A 20424-nucleotide genomic window follows, 5' to 3' on the forward strand; every position below is an offset into this window, starting at 1 on the left:
CCCACCTCGGCCTCCCGAAGTGCTGGGATCATTTTTATTTTTATATTCTCAGTTTTTTTGACCCAGCTGCCCATTTCCCCATTCTTGAAGTTCTTTCTACTTTGGCCCTCCTGTTTCTTCCTCCTTCACCAGCGAGGCCTTCTCCATCTCTGTTCAAGGCCTTGCCTCCTCCCTCTACCTGTAGATGTTGGTGATTCTCAGGCTTGGTGCTGAGCCCTCTTCATCTTTATACCCTCCAGGTGATCTCATCCAGGCCCATGGCTTGTTTTTACTTTTTCCTTTTTTTTAAAAACATGGTCATGCTCTGTCACCCAGATTGAAGTGCAGTGGCACAATCATAGCTCACTGCAGCCTTAATCTCCTGGGCTCAAGCGATCCTCCCACCCCAACATCCTGAGTAGCTGGGACTACACGCACATACCACCATGCCTGGCTAATTATTTCTTTGCAGAGATGGGGTCTTGCTGTGTTGCCAGGGGCGGCCGAAACTCCTGGGCTCAAGCGATCCTCCCACCTCAGCCTCCCAAATTGCTGGGATTATAGACGTGAGCGAGCATGCCTGGGCAGGCCCATGGTTTTAATTGCCACCTAAATGCCAATACCTCTCAAATTTTACATTTCCAGCTCTGACTTTTCCCCAAATTCCAGGCCAATATATCCACCTGGATATATTATAGCATATTAAACTGAACATATCCAAAAGAGTTCCTCCCGGTTTCCTCGATCCTAGTAAATTCTATCACTGTCCTCTAAGTTGCCAACCCCCAAACCCAGGTTTCATCCTTGATTCTTCCCTTTCTGTCACTTTCTTACATCCAGTTCTTCAGCCAGCCCCATTGGCTCTTCTTCCAGAATACATCTTAAGTAAATGCTCTTAATCCCCTTCTCTTTACCTCCATGGCCACTGGCCTATCCTAAGCCACCATTCTCTCTCCTTGGACCCTGCAAGTAACTCCTGACTGGTTCTTCTTTTTCTTTTGCCCCTTAAAATTAATCCCGCCTACATCAGCCTCTGTCATCTTTTAAAAATGTGAATCAGATCTCATCTCCTTTCTTCTCAAAACCCTCCAGTGACTCCCCAAAGTATTTAGAGTAAAATCCATTTTCATTATCCTGGCCTATAAGGGCCTGCATGCTTGCCAAACGCATCTCACTCTGCCCTGACGCACTCCACCGCTGCCACACCCCCAGCCTGCCGCCCTTCCCGCACGCACAGCACATCCCCTCTTGGGCGTTCGAGTTTTTTCCCCTTGCCCAGGAGCCCTCGTTTCCTACTTCGTCACATCACTGGCTTTTTCTGTCATTGAGGACTCAGCTCAAATGCCCCCTCCTTGGAGGGGTCTTCTGTAAGTAACCTGCCACAGGGACCACCCTGACGGGCAGGGCTGGCAGTATCCCTTGACCCTGCTTTTTTTTCCCATACAGCATTTTGTTTATCGCTTTCCAAAATGAACTTGCTTAAGTACTTAATGATTGTTTCTCTCCCTCAGCCACCATGGAAGCTGCATGGGAACGGGGAACTTTAGAGGTGTTGTTTACCCTTACAGAGTTTCTCACGAGTGCCTGGTACATGCTAGATGCCCAGTAATTAGTTGTTGGTGGCTGGCGGGCTGAACAATTCACCCCAGTCACTGAATAAGAGTTGTTTTGGAAGCCAGATGTAGTGGCACATGCCTGTAATCCCGGCTACAGGGGAGGCCGAGGTGGGAGGATTGCCAGAGCCCAAGAGTTAAAGAACAGCAACATAGCGAGACTCCATTTCTTTAAAAAAACCAAAACAATAATCATAATAAAAGGGTTGTTTTGAACTGAGTCATCTTGAGGCTTTATCTTCTTGTAGCCAGAAATTGTCAGCCCTCTACATCTTTGTCCACATCTGGAGAAGTGTCAGGATCGCTGATAACAGCTATGTTAGTCTTAAAAGGTCCCAGTGAATTATAATTAAGACATTTGGAAGCCAAATAATTGAATGGTTATTGAGGTGGGGGGTAAGGAAGGAAAAGAAAACAAAAGGAAAACACCATCAATCATGTAGCGGAGGGATTTATAGAAGAAGCCTGGGAGGCCAGAATGTAACGAAGGTGCTTGTTACACATTCGCTTCCCTTGGCTTCCAACCATCCCAGGATATTGCTGGTGCCTGGCAGAGGCTGGAGCAGGCTGAGAAGGGTTACGAGGAGTGGTTGCTCAATGAGATTCGGAGACTGGAGCGCTTGGAACACCTGGCTGAGAAGTTCAGGCAGAAGGCCTCAACGCACGAGACTTGGGCTTATGGTAAGTAGACAGGAGTCAGATTGGATTTTTGAAAAACCAGAGTTGAGCCATGCCCAGAGCCATGATGCATCCTTACTAACTCTGTGCCTAATGTCTGTGACACTAAAGGTAGGTGTTGTCACCTTTCTCTGCTCTTGTCTCAGTGCCAAATTTATTTAAGAGGTAGGCATGAAAATTTAGTTTCTAATCAAGCAGGTAATCTATTTCTTCCCAAAATGGCACCCAAAATGTGTTCTTTACATACCTACCTACATAAGGCCTGGCCTCCTTCCATGTTTTCTGTTTGATTCCACAAGTATCCATTCATTCCCTAACTGGTAGTCAGATAGCCCTGGGCCACCCACTAGCCTCTGCCAGTAGAATATATATTAAATGCCACAGAGCAACATAATATCCTATGTAGAAAATCTGGGAGGGAGGATGCAAGATATCATATATAATCTAACTTTCTTATTTCACTTGCATTCATCTACTTTTTTCAGGCCTTACACACATGCCGGTTTCCATAGCCATAAGAATATGGCCCTTTTTTTTTTTTTCAACTGTCTCCTGGACTAAATAGTCCTTCTTGCCAAGGCAGAAGAATAAAGCATTTTCCCCATCACATAATAATCTGTTTTGAGATTTGGGAGATTTTTCCTCATTCTATGGTTTTTGCTTTTATTGTTGCTTGATTTTTAATATTTCATAGACAGGTAGTTACAAGCAAGAAAGCCGGAGCCAGGTGGGTTGGAGGCACAGTTCTGATGCATAGCAGCTGTATGCCCCGGATGAATTCTTAATCTAGCAGGGCTTCAGTGTCCTCTTCGAAATGGGAATCACCGTAAGACCTCCCTCATAGGGTTTCTATGAAGATTTAATGAGTTCGTATTTAGAAAGCGTTTAGAGTAGCGTCTAGTACACAGTAAGTGGTACATCGTCATCATTAAATACATGAACATTTGCTTTCCACTTCCAATTTCATAGAATTCTTAAAGGTCGTTAGCCAGGGGATAAATGTGGATCCACTCGTGACCACAGCAGTTACTGGATTTAAGAAATATTTATATGGGAAAATGTAAGTGGAGGGTCAGAGAGGAAAATTTCTAATATTTATTATCAGGAAAAACAAAGCATAGGCTCCATTTAAGCACACAGAGTATAGCTTTCAAACAAAAGGAACTAGGGTGGGGTAGAACTCATGGATAGACAAATAGAGCACCGGAGTTTTATCTAAGCATCCCCAGTAGCTCTTGGGAGTGAATAATTACCAACTTAACTGAGGATCATGCAGGAATCAGATACTTGTGACTTAGAATGATGAAGACTACAAATTTGTTTTTTTCTTAAAACGCACTCAGCATGCTCTCCTTTCCCCTTTCTTTGGAGACACGAGCTTTCAAAACTGAGAAGGGGCTGGGGCATCCTCAGCAGGTAACAGCCTGAATTCCATCACAACCCTGGCCTGCATCTTCAGTCCTGCTCCTCTCTGTCCCCTTCTCTTGGTTCTTTGGAATCTCAGCACTCCCTGAGAACGTGGCTGGCATGAGGAAGCCGCTGTGCCCTCAGCATATTCATACTTTCTTGCTACCACCTTTGCAGGCAAAGAGCAGATCTTGCTGCAGAAGGATTACGAGTCGGCGTCGCTGACAGAGGTGCGGGCTCTGCTGCGGAAGCACGAGGCGTTCGAGAGCGACCTGGCAGCGCACCAGGACCGCGTGGAGCAGATCGCAGCCATCGCGCAGGAGCTCAAGTACGTGCAGATGCCCTCCGTCCTCCCGGGAGCCCCGGGGATTCCACAGAGGGGAGAGGAAGGCCTGCCTTTCCTTTCCTGACTAAACGCAGAGGGAACCACGCTGGAGGCACTCTGTGCGGGGATTCTCCTTGTTTCTTTAAATGTAGAAACAGATTTTGGTTCTTAGATTGTGGTAGAATCCCTATGTCCTCCCATCCAGCAGCACCCTGGCCCTCAGCACAGGCAGCTCCGCTTCCAGGAAGATGAGAAATAAGTCTGGAATATTGGGGCCCAGAAAGCTATGGGAAGGCGGCCTCACCCAGGCCAGGTGCAAGAAGCGGAATATAGCCTGTCCTGAAATCAACATAAAACCAAGCAAAACAGAGGGCACTGGCCGGGCGCGGTGGCTCACGCCTGTAATCCCAGCACTTTGGGAGACTGAGGCGGGCGAATCATGAGGTCAGGAGTTCGAGACCAGCCTGGCAACACAGCAAGACTCCATCTCTAAAAAACTTTTGAAAAGAGCCAGGTGTAGTGGCACATGCCTATAGTCCCAGCTACTTGGGAGCCTAAGACGGGAGGATCACTTGAGCCTAAGAGTCTGAGGCTGTAATAACGTATGATCACCCCCACTGCACTCCAGCTTGGATGACAAAGCAAGACCCTGTCTCAAAAAAAAAAAAAATTGCTTCAGTGGTGTGCACAGGAAGATCCCAGGTAGAATGCATAGATGGATCTGGCAAGGAAAAGTAAGGATTTAGTGAGAAATCATTTTGCTCTTGCTTGTCACTCTAGTGGCATTAGATGAGTGAGAACCTCTCTGTCTCTCAGTGGAAGGGCTCAGTTCGGCCCCATTTCAGAAATCCCGCTATGTTAGATAAAGTCATGGTGCCATTCTGGACCTGATACTCTACCCAGTGGTGAGGCCAAGTGCCCTTCTAGGGAAGCCAAGGACACAATGTGGCACAGGCTGACTCTTCCCTCCCCAGTCACTGTGGCTGCATCCTGGCCCACAGGACTGTCCTCCAGGTCAGAGAGTGATGTCTTCCGACCTTCACTCATAGGGACATTGCCACTTAGAAATAATGCTCTCTGGGGGCCTCTCCAAGAAAAGGAAGGGAAAATAAATTGAGCCTGCAGCATTAAGAAGACAACGGTTCTCTCTGTTTAGAAATCTGTTGGCCAGCGAAAGTTTTATGAATTCTTCTTGTGATTTATCTGAGAGGAGTGATGTTTACAGTGATGACAGTTAACAAAACCCTGAAATACCATCCCAGTTCTCTATCAGATTTTTATTTTTTATTTTTTTATGTGTATAAATGTAGGTGGGGTGGGGCACAAGTGCAGTTTTGCTACATGTGGCCAAGTCAGGGTTTTTAGGGTAGACATCACCCAAGTAACATACATTGTATGAAATCACACTAAGTAGTTTTTCATCATCCACCTACCCTTCCACCCCCTCACCCTTCTGAGCCTCCACTGTCTATCAGCCCACTCTCTATGTCCATGTGGATACATTTCAGATGTTTTTGTTTTTAAACTTCCCTGTTATTTTTCTTTTTTAGCCCATGTTCATTTTCTCTCATCATCTGGGAAAGTTAATCTTTATTTATTTTCACTTTTAATAGTGAACTGGACTATCACGATGCTGTGAATGTCAATGATCGGTGCCAGAAAATTTGTGACCAGTGGGACCGACTGGGAACGCTTACTCAGAAGAGGAGAGAAGCCCTGGAGGTGAAGTCTTGAAGCCACTTGTTGACATGAAATCTTTTAATAGAAGCTCTTTAATTAAATCACTGGTATTCATTGTGTGTTTCTCTGTGGCTTGAAACAGGTTGTCTAGTGAAAGGAACCTCTAAAGAAAACATGAAAAGGGGAAGAAAGAGGGAAATGGGAAGTTGGGAGCTTTGTGCTGTAATTTATCCAGACAGCAGCGAAGTATATTTTTCAATTTTAAAAAATCCAGGGGTGATGAGATTACGGCATAAATCTACTTTGTATCTGGTAGTAACAGTACGTTTCCAAAAGTCCTTCTACCTGAGTAAATTGAGCTGTGAGTGAGTCGGGAAATCAGAGATGTGCAAAGGGAAGATGGAACCAAGTGTTGAAGTGAGTACATTGATAGGAAACAGAATTGGGACGAATTTGGCCTTATTTAAGTGTAAGACTAAGTGTAAGACACAGTGGGTAGCTGGTGTTTAACTGCCCCTAATTGTCTTTAACCATGGAAGACATCTCCCACGTGAGAGAAATAAGCAGTTTACCAGTTCCCTGAGTCTTTTCTCCTTGACTCCTTGACTTTTGAGATAACGCAGTATCAAGCTTCCCAAATGCCAAATGGCTGTGACATATCTGCTTAAAGAAGGAGATGCCGAGAGAGAGAAAAGACCAGACATGTAACAGAGACAGCACAAAACATTTTAGAACAGGAGGGAAAAATGAACCTAATTATGGAAGGTTTAAAGCTACCGAGATGCCTTCCCCTTCTGCCCCCACTTGTCTGCCATGGGAAACAAGCACAGGATCATCCTGTTGCTTGAAACCTTGTGCTTTCATATGCACAGAAAGGCAAGAGGTGATCTGTATTAAATCCTGAATGAAGATTTGAGAACATGAACCTGCAGTTCCTTCTCTCTCCACTAGGCAGGTTACTTTGGGAAGGGCATACAACTTCTCTGCACATGTTGACTCTAAAACGTAGAAGATGCCCTGCATTTTCTGTTAATCTGGCACAGTTAGGGAATCAGGTCCTCTTATAAAGTCCTGCTTTAGCTGAAAGCAAGTTACAGTATGCCGTATGTGGAGTCTCAGTTTTCAAAAAAGTAGCATGTAGTGAAGTACTTTAGACACTTTAAAAATGAGGCTGCTCTGGATGTTATTAAATCCTTCTTTGATTCAGAAGGCACCTCAGAGACCTGCAGGGCTCAGCCTAATTGTTTGAGCATCAGGTAATCTTTTGTAGACACATGCTAATATGATTAACAGAATGTCAGAGAATAGTCTGTTGTTATGGAACGCATACTTACACTTTCAGTGAATTTTTTAATTAGTCTATGATAATGCTTGCTTCTCTTTATTCTTTAGAGAATGGAGAAATTGCTAGAAACCATTGATCAGCTTCACCTGGAGTTTGCCAAGAGGGCTGCTCCTTTCAACAATTGGATGGAGGGCGCTATGGAGGATCTGCAAGATATGTTCATTGTCCACAGCATTGAGGAGATCCAGGTAATGGAACCGCAACTCTGTATGCCCTATGCATTAGAAGTGAGTTGTCATTTAAACTTAAGAGTTCTGTTATTTGGTTTCTTGTTTTCTTTCTTTTAAAAAAAATTAACAAATGTGGCTAGAAAGCCCAAATTACTCTTGAACCTTAGCTTAAAAATGTGTTTAGTACTCTGTGTTGCAAACCCGTTAAAATCAATCAAGTAATGGTGAATATGTCTCAGAAGCTCTGTTCTTTAAAAAAGAATGCTGAGGCTGGGCGCAGTGGTTCATGCTTGTAATTCCAGCACTTGGGGAGGCCGAGGCGGGTGGATTGCTTGACCTCAGGTGTTCGAGACCAGCCTGGCCAATGTGGCAAAACCCCGCCTCTACAAAAAATACAAAAAAAATTAGCCGGGTGTGGTGGTGCACGCCTGGAGTCCCAGCTACTGGGAAGGCTGAGGTGGGAGGATCGCTTGAGCCTGGGAGGCAGAGGTTGCAGTGAGCCAAGATCACGCCATTGGACTCCATCCTGGGTAACAGAGTGAGACCCTGTCTCAACAACAACAACAACAACAACGACAACAACAACTACAACAACTGCTGCATCATTGAGCAAAATAAACGTATGTGCTTTTGGAGTTATTCATGAAAAAGTTGTAAGTGTACTAGCTGCTGAGTTAACTACTTTGCAAACGTGTGCATATTGCTGTTTATTTAGATCTACAGATTTTTTTGCCAGATTGTAAACCATAAGAAGCCACAAATCAGCACCTACCTTTTGCCTACTGCCAATCTAAAATATTCTGCTTACAGTTTTTTCTGGAACTTCAGAACTATAAACAAAGCTTCTAAGTGGTGATGTTAGGGAGGAAAGTTAATCTCAGTTAGCCAGGACATAATTTATTTAGAGAATTTGTACAGTGGATTTGATGTATAATAGAACAAAAAGAGAAAATACTTTTTTACTCTTTTTTTTCTGTAAAATAGATATGTCATCAAAAAGAATCCAAGTAGAAAGGAAATCCTGAAGGTTGGGATTTGAAACCACACCTCCCTACCAGGAGCCGTCTAGAAGGGTTTGCACCTGCACGCCAGGGGAAAGAAAGTGCTTCCATGAACATTGGAGTTGCCTTTTGAAAGAGGCTCCGATGGTGTTTCCTGCATGCACTCTTAAGCACAGGCCAACAGTCTAAAATCGTTTATTTTTGGAATAAGTGAGACCTCTAAGCACGCCTTGGAAGTCACACTCTTTGTCAAAGCTCTGTTGGCAGCTGACCTGTTGCTGCACCTAAAGAGAACAGTAGCTTCATACTCAAAGGTGCTCCACGAGGCAGTGAGGTCTTTGAGCAGCTGAATTTGTGGGGCTGCTCATGTTCAGGTCAAAGAATAGGTTTGATAAATGGCTCTTTAGAGAGCCTTCTGGGAAGAGTTGGTTTCTGTGACCTTTTCTTTTTGAGGAATAGGGATGTACTTCCTGGTTTTCTTTAGATATAATGGTAGCAAACGTTACATGCTTTTGTAGGACTGCAAAGGTAACACTGGCCATTAGAAAGGGCATCTAAGGGCTGAGCGTGGTGGCTCACACCTGTAATCCCAACACTTTGGGAAGCCCAGGCGGGGAGGATCACTTGAGGCCAGGAGTTTGAGACCAACCTGGGCAACATAATGAGACCCTGTCTCTACAAAAGATAAAAAAATTAGCCAGGCATCGTGATGTATGCCCTATAGTCCCAGCTACTCAGGAGACTGAGGCAGGAGGATTACTTGAGCCCAAGTGTTCAAGGCTGCAGTGAGCCATGATTGCACCACTGCACTCCAGCCTGAGTGACCTAGCGAGACCCTGTCTCAAAAAAAAAAAAAAAAAAAAGGAAGTGCCGCTAAGTTAAGTTCTGCTCATCAGCAGAAAATAAGAAAGACCTAAACAATAGCTGGTGATCAAAAACAGTGAAAGGAAAACTGATTTAAAAAAAATTATTTTTTAAAAGACTACATGAATAGCCATCAATCAAATTAATAGTCATCATGATATCCTTTTTCCATTTTCCAGGAACTTGACTTCTGTGTACCTAAAGAGTTTTTTCTAAAGCATTCAGAATGTGTTTTTCTCCAGAGATTCTTGCAATCATCAAGGCATTTACTTGTGTGCAGAAAGGAATATCAAAGCCTTTGAAATTAACACTCAAGCCACATTGTTTTTCTCCACTTGTGTCTCGGGTGTAGAGTCTGATCACTGCGCATGAGCAGTTCAAGGCCACGCTGCCCGAGGCGGACGGAGAGCGGCAGTCCATCATGGCCATCCAGAACGAGGTGGAGAAGGTGATTCAGAGCTACAACATCAGAATCAGCTCAAGCAACCCGTACAGCACTGTCACCATGGATGAGCTCCGGACCAAGTGGGACAAGGTGGGTGGCTGAGGGCCTGGTGTGGGACCAGGGGGCATTCTTGAAGCTGACGTCGAAGGAGGAAGTTAACGCCTCGGGGACTTAGGGTGACGGCCTCATTTTGCGTCATGATCAGGATTTTCCTTTATCCCAAATTTCACAGGCAAAACGTGATAAACTCTTAAGGACCCTTCAGCAGCATCTGCAGTTTGGGGGGAAAGAAAGCAGAGATTATTTTACTTAAGGAAAAATCTTATAAATGTTGACACAACCACTATAGGTTATGATCCTAATACCATAAAGGAAATGGTTTTTAAAGCCCCAACTGGAAATTTGGTTAAAAACTTGGTTACAAGTACTTATAGTACTTTTTAAAAGAATTTTTAGAATATGATATAGACATGTCCCAGATGTGTATGAATTTTAAATGCAGAAAAATTGCTTAGAAAACTACATCTTGGGAATGAAAGTATTCTTACTAACTTGCTGCCTTTTAAATTTGGGGCAACTATCGACAAATGTAATTATGGTCCAAATGGGATAATTTGAGCCCTTTTGTCTGATTTTTAAGATTGGGACATTTCTTTTCATGGTTGAAATTATAGCACAATTAGTCATCTCAGTATGCCAATCATAGTCTTTGAGGAATAAGTCCACCACGTGAGTCTGAAGTGGCTTTTACTATAAAAACACACGTGCTGCAAGTTAGTTATAAACAGCGCAAAAGACAAAAACAGGTATGAGGAAGAGGAGAGTATTCATCTGAGAAACAGTAGTTAATTAGTGCATCTGAGCTTTAAATTTAGCTCTGGTCTTCCTAACAAACACCCAAAGAGAGAAAGGAAACAAACTGATTTAAGTAGTTTTCTTAGGGGGGAAAAAAAGGAAATATATCATTTTTTATTTTTCATTTTTATGATGTTTATTTTTTTGAGACAGAGTCTCAATCTGTTGCCCAGGCTGGAGTGCAGAGGCACAATCTCGGCTCATTGCAACCTCTGCCTCCTGGGTTCAAGTGATTTTCCTCTCTCAGCCTCCCTAGTAGCTGGGATTACAGGCACCCGCCACCACACCTGGCTAATTTTTTATATTTTTGATAGAGGTGAGGTTTCACTATGTTGGCCAGGCTGGTCTCAAACTCCTGACCTCAGGTGATCCACCCGCCTCGGCCTCCGAAAGTGCTGGGATTACAGGTGTGAGCCATCACGCCTGGGCAGAAATATATCAATTTTTAAAGTGAGACAAACTTTTCTTCCATCAGTAAGTTATAAAGCAAATGGATTTTTGTTAAAAAAAAAAAGACAATAATAATGCTTTTAGTAGCAGTTCTGCAGATGACACAAAGAAAGATTTTTGAAGTAGTTTTTTCTCTTCCATTGATTGAAAGAGAATGGAGGCATAGCATTAAAATGTAACTCACAAATGGAACAGAAAGCAGGTGGACCAGGTGTATACTCTTCTGTGGGCCAACAAGGTATAAGAATGGAACTCATGAACCCAGCATGGGCTCTTCACATTTTGGTGTCATGAACCCGTCTGGCAGCCTGGGGAAGCCTGTGGATTCCTTCTGATAATAATGTTTGTAAATTTATAAAAATATTTAATATTACCAAGGAAACAAATTATATCGAAATGTAGTTATTCAAATATCTTTAAAGTTATTGTCATGTATGTGCTTCTTTACTAACACGTTTAAAACCAAGAACTAACAGCAGGTCCAGTAATTTTGGAGTAGGGCTGAGTGTACGTGATATTTGTTGCAAGAGGCAGGCATAACCGTAAACGTTAGTATGGAATGTCTATGATTTATGCTGTGATAAGGTCACAGGGACTGCTACATACTGCTGCAGATTTGCTGTCCACGTCATTCATAAACAAAGGGAGTGCTAAATTTTAATCCGAGATGGTGAAAATAAACATGTCAGTGTTCCCTGCATCCAAGTTCACAAATCCTCTGTACTCTGGACCTGGCCCTGGCTTAGTTGTGCGGCAGGCCTAGAGCCTCTGGCTGGAGGAGAATGGTCACTGCTCCTAATGCAGGCTCTTAAATACCCTCCAGCTCATCCTGTCTTTCAGCAGGCACTTGGTGGCACTAGATGGCAGTCAAAGCTAAATCAAGCTCATCCTGTAGTCCCTAGACTAGGGACTCCTCCTCCCTATCCTCCCTCTTCCTTCCCCCCACACCCTCCTCCCTTCGTTTCTCCTTCTCCACTCCCACCCCCGCCCCTTGGACTATTCCCGCATTCTGTGGTTGTTCCTATGAGACCACAGCTGGCCTCTAACCCTTGTTGTCCTTGGGCCCTGACAGGTGAAGCAACTCGTGCCCATCCGTGATCAGTCCCTGCAGGAGGAGCTGGCTCGCCAGCATGCTAACGAGCGTCTGAGGCGCCAGTTTGCTGCACAAGCCAATGCCATTGGGCCCTGGATCCAGAACAAGATGGAGGTAAGCCAGCGCCCTCCCAGGCGCTGTTCACAAGCCTTGCGATAAGTCCCTTTAGCCACGCAGCAGTGACACCGCACATGCTGTGGTTTCCAGCCACCCATTCAGTCAGGTGGGAGCACCGTTCTGTTATCACCCCGGCTTTATCTTTCAGCCCCTGGCTGTTGGGGACAGTGTGCAAACCAGGGCACAATATGGAATGCAGGAAGGGGGCACTCAAGGAAGGGGAGGGGGGTCTTGCTGGGTTCTGTTTATTTTCTCACTAAAAATGGTGACAGGGCTTTTTCTCCATTTTTGGCCTCTGCAGGGCCTGGATTTCAAACCATCTATCCCTACAAGGAGGACACGTGAAGGCCCACAAATACTTTGCATTTTCAGAACATTTCAGAGACAGTGGTCTTTAAGTAACACTGTTGTCCTTTGATCACCAAGAACAGCCAGGAGACATTTATTGACCCACTTATTTCTTGCCCCACCACCCTTTTGGTGTTAAAATATTGACTTTTTTCTTAAAGGGGAGACCATGTAAAAATATATGAAATTTTGATGGAGGAAGCATCCCGTGGGTCTTCAATCTGTCTGGCAGCTCCACCCAGGCAGCCCACCCCCAGCCTCCTCCAGAGCAGGGCAGCTCTGCCCGAGGGCGTTTCCTTCCCACAGCAAGAAGCTGAAGGACTTATCTCTGACCCCTCTTGCCTCTCTGTTTTGGATCTTGGTTGACTTTTTCCTCATTTTCTAGACAGACTAGAACTAGACCTTGTTTTGTTCTGCGATGCTACCCAGTCCCCACTTCCTCTGAGAAAAGTGAACCGAGTGACACTGGCCGCTGCCTGACGCTGGCCTAGCATCCCATGCAGGGTCTGGAACGGCGCCTCGTGCCGAGCTCCCTTAGAGGGCACTTCACTCTGCTTCTCTCTCTGCTTGCTCACTCGCCCCCCTCAGGAGATTGCCCGGAGCTCCATCCAGATCACAGGAGCCCTGGAAGACCAGATGAATCAGCTGAAGCAGTATGAGCACAACATCATCAACTACAAGAACAACATCGACAAGCTGGAGGGAGACCATCAGCTCATCCAGGAGGCCCTTGTCTTTGACAACAAGCACACGAACTACACGATGGAGGTACGGCAGCCAGACAGGCGTGCGCCGCTCACTTCTCATGGGGACCATGCCACCTCCTCAGGGTGCTTTCTTCATGCACTTGTCTTTATTTGTTCCTGTTAAGACCTACAAGTATGAAAGTTAGGGATCTTTAAGCCTTTCCAGTCACTATTTGTGGAAATGCTTCGTGAGCTATATCGAGGACTATATGGTATTACCAACAGTGACATTATCATTATTATTATCACCACCATAAATTCACTACACTTCTTCAAGGTGAGTGCCAGAAACTGGACTGTTGCATTTCTGCCAGTTAGGCCCAAATTGATCTCCCTGGGAGCCAGCAGGTATAACTCAGGGCTCATCCTGCTACTTGGTAAATGGGAAAATATTTTTAGTGACAAACAAGAGTATATACTGCAGAGTGCCCACTGCCACCGTTAGAACCCTGGTAATACAGTATATACTGCAGAGTGCCCGCTGCCACTGTTAGAATCCTGATAATAGAGTATATACTGCAGAGTGCCCACTGCCACCGTTAGAACCCTGGTTATAGAGTATATACTGCAGAGGGCCCGCTGTCACTGTTAGAATCCTGATAATAGAGTATATACTGCAGAGTGCCCACTGCCACCGTTAGAACCCTGGTAATAGAGTATATACTGCAGAGTGCCCGCTGCCACTGTTAGAACCCTGGTAATAGAGTATATACTGCAGAGTGCCCGCTGCCACCGTTAGAACCCTGGTAATACAGTATATACTGCAGAGTGCCTGCTGCCACCGTTAGAACCCTGGTTATAGAGTATATACTGCAGAGGGCCCGCTGTCACTGTTAGAACCCTGGTTATAGAGTATATACTGCAGAGGGCCCGCTGCCACTGTTAGAACCCTGGTTATAGAGTATATACTGCAGAGGGCCTGCTGCCACTGTTAGAACCGTGGTTATAGAGTATATACTGCAGAGTGCCCGCTGCCACTGTTAGAACCCTGGTTATAGAGTATATACTGCAGATGGCCCGCTGTCACTGTTAGAACCGTGGTTATAGAGTATATACTGCAGAGGGCCCGCTGTCACTGTTAGAACCCTGGTTATAGAGTATATACTGCAGAGGGCCCGCTGCCACTGTTAGAACCGTGGTTATAGAGTATATACTGCAGAGTGCCCGCTGCCACTGTTAGAACCCTGGTAATAGGGTATATACTACAGAGTGCCCGCTGCCACCGTTAGAACCCTGGTTATAGAGTACATACTGCAGAGTGCCCGCTGCCACTGTTAGAACCCTGGTCGGTGCTTGTGAGTACTTCTCATGACAGAATCTTGCAACAGATGACAAAGTAGAATTTTTTTTCAAGTGTGGGGAAGGCTATCATGAGCCCTGCTTAGTAAGCCCTTTGAGTCGGCTGTACTGTTATGAAAGTAAAGAGGCAGAGTTGACATGCTGGAGAGACTTAGAACTGATCTTTCCCCTTTTCCCTCAATAGCACATTCGTGTTGGATGGGAGCTGCTGCTGACAACCATCGCCAGAACCATCAATGAGGTGGAGACTCAGATCCTGACGAGAGACGCGAAAGGCATCACCCAGGAGCAGATGAATGAGTTCAGAGCCTCCTTCAACCACTTTGACAGGGTACCACTCTCTACTTATTTGAAGGGCAATACTGGGGACATTAAACAATGTATCTGAAATAATATGCATGCTCTCGTTTTAAGTCTTAAGGCTCCACAACATTTACAGGGAAACAGGATAGTTAATGACAAAAGAAAATAGCCACCAAAACTAAGTGTCCTAAGCTTTGATGTTGCTCAAGGTGACACAAAGTCCAGGTTTGTGTGCTGTTTCATGCAGATCGCTTAATAGAATGCATTTGTAGTTGACATCAAAGCTGATTTGTTCTAAGTCAAAGTGTATTCTTCACAAAATGTGATTGTTGGCTTTAGGTCATTTCGTAAAGACTTAAATACAAAACTCTGATATGCTTTTCCTAAGCAACTGTTTAGGAAAAGCATCTGGTCATAATTTAACCCATTTTTTCAACATATAAAACTCAGTTTTCTGTTTTAATTAACAAAATTGATGCATGATCTCTTTTAAGGACATGCAGCAATAAAATGGTGATAATTTTTGTAGTAAAAGCATATAAAAAGCTAAGTGCTGCTTTAAAAATATCATCTAGTATTTTGATTTGAATAATATTGAGTAGAACCAATTCTTTATGAGAAAATACTATTTACTAATCCTGTGGCTGGAAGTGAGTGACTATTAAGGCACACTCCAATTCTTTTCTTTTTTTTTTAATGAGACGGAGTCTCGCTCTGTCACCAGGCTGGAGTGCAGTGGCATGATCTCGGCTCACTGCAACCTCCGCCTCCCGGGCTCGAGCAATTCTCCTGCCTCAGCCTCCCTAGTATCTGGGACTATAGGCACCTGCCACCACGCCTGGCTATTTTTTTTTTTTTTTTCAGTAGAGACGGGGTTTCGCCATGTTAGGCAGGATGGTCTCAATATCCTGATCTCATGATCCACCCACCTTGGCCTCCCAAAGTGCTAGGATTACAAGTGTGAGCCACCGCACCTGGCCTTTTTTCTTTTTGTTTTGTTTTGTTTTTGAGATGGAGTTGTGCTTTTGGTGCCCAGGCTGGAGTGCAATGGTGTGATCTCAGCTCCCTGCAACCTCCACCTCCCAGGTTCAAGCGATTATCCTGCCTCAGCCTCCCAAGTAGCTGGGATTACAGGCATATGCCACCATGCCTGGCTAATTTTTTGTATTTTTACTAGAAACAGGGTTTTACTATGTTGGCCAGGCTGGTCTCGAACTCCTGACCTCAGGTGATCCATCTGCCTCAGCCTCCCAAAGTGCTGGGCTTACAGGCGTGAGCCACCACGACTAGCTACATTCCAATTCTTAAAGATCACTAAAAGGGATGTACCATTACTTTGCATGGAGCCCTGTTATGATTTGCAAATGTCCATCAGTCGTTCTTAAAATGCCTCTGGGCTAGATAGACCAGTCAGATTTGGGCCTTTTGGAGGGTTCAGACAGTGGACTTCTGATCAGAGAGCTAGGCATAAGTAAAAAATTATCCACAGAGATGGATATTGACGTTCTTATAGTTTCAGCACACCTTTATTGTGCAGAAGCATGCTGTGATTTGACCTATCTGCATTCATTAAAGCCCAAGTCATTTTTCTTCCAAGGAGGGAAACGATGGATCGTCATCCTTGTATACAACCATCTCTTGTTGAAAGACACTCTCACTCATTGGGGCTACTTTATAGGAAGAAAGCACATTGATTTGAATCCGAGATGATCACAATCTTTTGCAACAAAAGTCCAAGGAGTACAATGCAGAAATTACCATGTTTAGAAGTTTGTTCAAATTAAACATGAATGATTCTTTGTCAGTAGGTGGCAGTAGTGAGCTCCTGACTAGTTCCTTTTGCTGTTTTCTTGAGTGTGTGGTCTCCTTTCGTTTTTGTCTGGTCTTTACCCTCCTCTCCCCTCTTTTTCATTTTTAAGAAACTAGTTTGTAACATCCTTGTGCTGGCTCCATCCTTCTCGCAAGTCAGTAGTGACATTTACGACCTTGGCAGAGTGCAAAGTGCTTCTTTTACCAGATCTTTGTTCAGTTGGTCAAGTAGAGTTGCTCATCTTGCCCTGTGCTCACCTGCTCTGTCCTTTGTTTTTGCCAACAGAGGAAGAATGGCCTGATGGATCATGAGGATTTCAGAGCCTGCCTGATTTCCATGGGTTATGACCTGGTAAGACAGAAGTTGAAATTGTACTAAGATTTGATATTTTATTGAATTTGGATTTCTGTTATAAAAGATGACAAGCTCAAACCAAGGTAGTGCATTTGGGATTGGTTCGTTTTCATTATATAGGATAATATTTTTTGAAGGTCTCACTGTTATTATATAAAAATAAAGTCACGAGGCCTGGCACAGTGGCTCACGCCTGTAATCCCAGCACTTTGGGAGGCCGAGGTGGATGGATCACCTGAGGTCAGGGGTTTGAGACCAGCCTAACCAATATGGTGAAACCTCTTCTCTACTAAAAATACAAAAATTAGCCAGCTGTGGTGGCGGGCACCTGTAGTCCCAGCTACTTGGGAGGTTGAGGCAGGAGAATGGCTTGAACCTGGGAGGTGGAGGTTGCAGTGAGCTGAGATTGCACCACTGCACTCCAGCCTAGATGACAAGAGTGAAACTCCATCAAAAAAAAAAAAGTCACAGAAGCAAAGCATTTATTTTTATTCAATAATTGATCAGATTATTTTTTCTAGTGAAGGAGATGAGAACATAGGCTTTTTGATTGTTTTAAACAGCTTTACTGAGATATAACTCACGTGCTACGGTTTACCCATTTAAAGTGTATACTTCAGTGGCTTTTAGTAGAAACCTAATGATTTTTCAAGTGCTTTTTCCTCTAATATGCTGAAAGGTAAAAAAGGTTTAGTCATAAATCAGCCAAGATAAACTTACATTTCCCCGTGGGCTGGGATAGTCCTAGTATATCAGACACTTCTCTGTTACCCATTAATGAGTATTTTTAACCTGGCCTCCCTTGATTCTCTTTGGGACTGTAAACTACAGTCGTGACAGCCATGTTCTAAGCTGCCTTCAGTTTGGCAGCATCGCTTTCCTAGTTGTAATCTGAGGAAAGGGCTCAGCTCTTGCTTTGACCTACTCTTCCATAATTACGTTACGTGACCCATCAAGGCCAGCAGTGGGTCCCAGAGAGGAAAGACTTCTGACATTTACAAGCTTCTGGTTTGAAGCTCCAGCAACTTTTAAAATTGTTTGATAGCAGTAAACCTTAGTCACCCTTAAGGGGAATCTTGTCCAAAGACTGAAGGGAAACGCAGGTAATAATTCAGTTTTCAGACATAAAGGAATTGGCATGTCACCAGGGAAAGAATGAAAACGGCTCTGTTGAGAGTTGTGTACCGTTCGTGTACATGTTTCTTTGCCACTTTGCCCCAGGGTGAAGCCGAATTTGCCCGCATTATGACCCTGGTAGATCCCAACGGGCAAGGCACTGTCACCTTCCAATCCTTCATCGACTTCATGACTAGAGAGACGGCTGACACTGACACTGCCGAGCAGGTCATCGCCTCCTTCCGGATCCTGGCTTCTGATAAGGTCTGCAATGACACATTTGCTTCCGCTTTAGCGGGAGTCCACTACATCCTTCTAAGAAAAAAGGCAACAGTGTTGTAAATAAAAACCATTTTTATACCAGTGTATTTTGTACAACATTGGCACTGATTTCAGAAGGCAGCAGATAGACACACAACAATGGCGCGCTCAGCACAGAGGAAACAGACATGCCATTCCTGGCATTCGTGCTTGGCCTTGCATTGAGTTTTTATAGAAGGGACAAGAGTGTATTTGTACTTGTGTGTGTGTGTGTGTGTGTGTGTGTGTGTGTTACTGGTTCGACCCCCGTTTTACATTCTAGGTTGGTGGATGTGACTCAGAAAGAAGGAACTATGCAATTTAGATTTTATAAAACTGGTACCTTCTCCTAAGAATCAATGACCCTGACTTTGTGCCCAGCCATGGAGCAAAGTTAAATATAGCTGTTCAGTCAGTAAAAAATTGGCAAGCTTTTCATTACATGTAGCCTAGACCTTCAGGAGGAGTTTAATTGCCAGTTCAGAATTGTAATATTTTACCCCCAAACAATAAAAACATCTCTATGTATAAATTCAATTTGGGACAGGATTATTTTACCCTGTTTTCTGGCTGAGAGGATAATGAACATTACCACAAGGAGGTTAGCATGCTAAAACACATTAACAGAGCCATATTTATTACCTTAAAAATCAGATAAGACCAACTATTTTTAAAATAATGTTTTCTTTAAAATGAATCATTTACCCATCGGGTGAGGGTGGATGGGAAATAGCCCAGCTGATTTAGAAGGTAAGAAACCATGGCTCCTCCAACCCCACTAAGAAACTTCTACTATAAATTATATAATATACAAACTATGATGATATAAATTATAATGTGATATTTGAGATTTACTTATTTTGACTTTTACCAAACAGACTATTTGGCTGGAATTGTCCTATTTCCCACCGAACATATTTTTTAAAAGCTTCATCTTTTCTGGTATGAAATGCAGATCATAGTACGTATCCTCGCATTGTGGCTCAGTTTGAGAACTACTAGTAATGCTCCATTTGCCTTTATGAAGCATATCACCCTTCCTGCTGGCCAGGCCAGCTTCTAGATACGCTCCTACAAGTAAAACTTGGCTTTCTGTTGGTTGTCTGGTACTACTATGCCAATAGACTCCCTATTCTTTAGTCCTTTTAAAAAATTAAACAGATGCAAGAAATATGTCAGTATTAAGACTGTTTATGTTGTGGTGTTTCTGCAACTGACTGCAAACACGTGTGTATTTTTTCCCAGCCATACATCCTGGCAGAGGAGCTGCGTCGGGAGCTGCCCCCGGATCAGGCCCAGTACTGCATCAAGAGGATGCCCGCCTACTCAGGCCCAGGCAGTGTGCCTGGCGCCCTGGATTACACTGCGTTCTCTTCCGCACTCTACGGGGAGAGCGATCTGTGATGCTGAGCTTCTGTAATCACTCATCCCATCAGTATGCAATAAAAGCGGAAGTCACAGTTTGTTTCCTGGAAACTTTGACAAGCTTTATTAAGTTGAGAGAGAGAGAGGGGAAAAAAAAAAAGCCTTTCGTAGTTCAGTAATTGCCAGCAATATAACACGGCTAAAATGAAGTTTCTACAGTATATGACATAGTGCGCTTCATAAATAGGTTTATTTCTGAGTTTTTAGCAAAATGTAATGAAATATCAGGTTGATTTCTTTGATTAAACAGAACAAATTACTTGAGTAATAGGAAATTAGGAGGATCTAGGGACAGAAGGAAAGTGAAAAATGTGAAAATACAAAATACCCAAGATTTAAGACCGGGGGGGGGAAAAACCCACAAATTGGTAAATAAAGGTTTGCTATTTGTAAAAAATTTCATTTATCTCTAATATGCTTATGTGATTGCCCCTAGGGGAGTATATTTGGGATTCTAGTGTTTTATTTTCATGCTTATCCAAAGATTACTATTGTATCTTCAAATGAATTTAATATTGTGAGATGGAACTGCCAGGGATTAAAAAGACTACCCAAAAGATTTTTGGCACTTACAATTTTTAAAATAGAGTTTATGGTCATCTCTTCATTATTTAGGGCTGGATGGTCAACTCATTCAGTGATTTTTTGATGCTTCTCTTATCCTCCAGAATAGAGACCTAAGGACACATGGAAGTCAGTTT

The 20424-nt window shown here is 43.8% G+C and overlaps 1 protein-coding gene across 4 annotated transcripts in view; it reads left to right on the forward strand.

Annotated features, from left to right (window-relative positions):
* Positions 1-20120, forward strand: part of ACTN2 (actinin alpha 2) — a 73343-nt gene extending 53223 nt beyond the window's left edge. For all 4 annotated transcript variants that reach the window (XM_004028646.5, XM_004028645.5, XM_063708022.1 and 1 more), the window contains 11 exons: positions 2126-2273; positions 3855-4005; positions 5616-5724; positions 7075-7215; positions 9415-9597; positions 11885-12019; positions 12959-13138; positions 14600-14746; positions 16814-16879; positions 18104-18262; positions 19544-20120. In XM_004028646.5, coding sequence (XP_004028695.1) covers positions 2126-2273; positions 3855-4005; positions 5616-5724; positions 7075-7215; positions 9415-9597; positions 11885-12019; positions 12959-13138; positions 14600-14746; positions 16814-16879; positions 18104-18262; positions 19544-19702 — 1578 coding nt within the window. In that variant the 3' untranslated portion in view covers positions 19703-20120. The remainder of the gene's footprint in view (positions 1-2125; positions 2274-3854; positions 4006-5615; positions 5725-7074; positions 7216-9414; positions 9598-11884; positions 12020-12958; positions 13139-14599; positions 14747-16813; positions 16880-18103; positions 18263-19543) is intronic.
* Positions 20121-20424: the final 304 nt, after the last annotated feature.

Source organism: Gorilla gorilla, chromosome 1 (assembly GCF_029281585.2).
Source record: "Gorilla gorilla gorilla isolate KB3781 chromosome 1, NHGRI_mGorGor1-v2.1_pri, whole genome shotgun sequence".
NCBI classification, from domain to species: domain Eukaryota; kingdom Metazoa; phylum Chordata; class Mammalia; order Primates; family Hominidae; genus Gorilla; species Gorilla gorilla.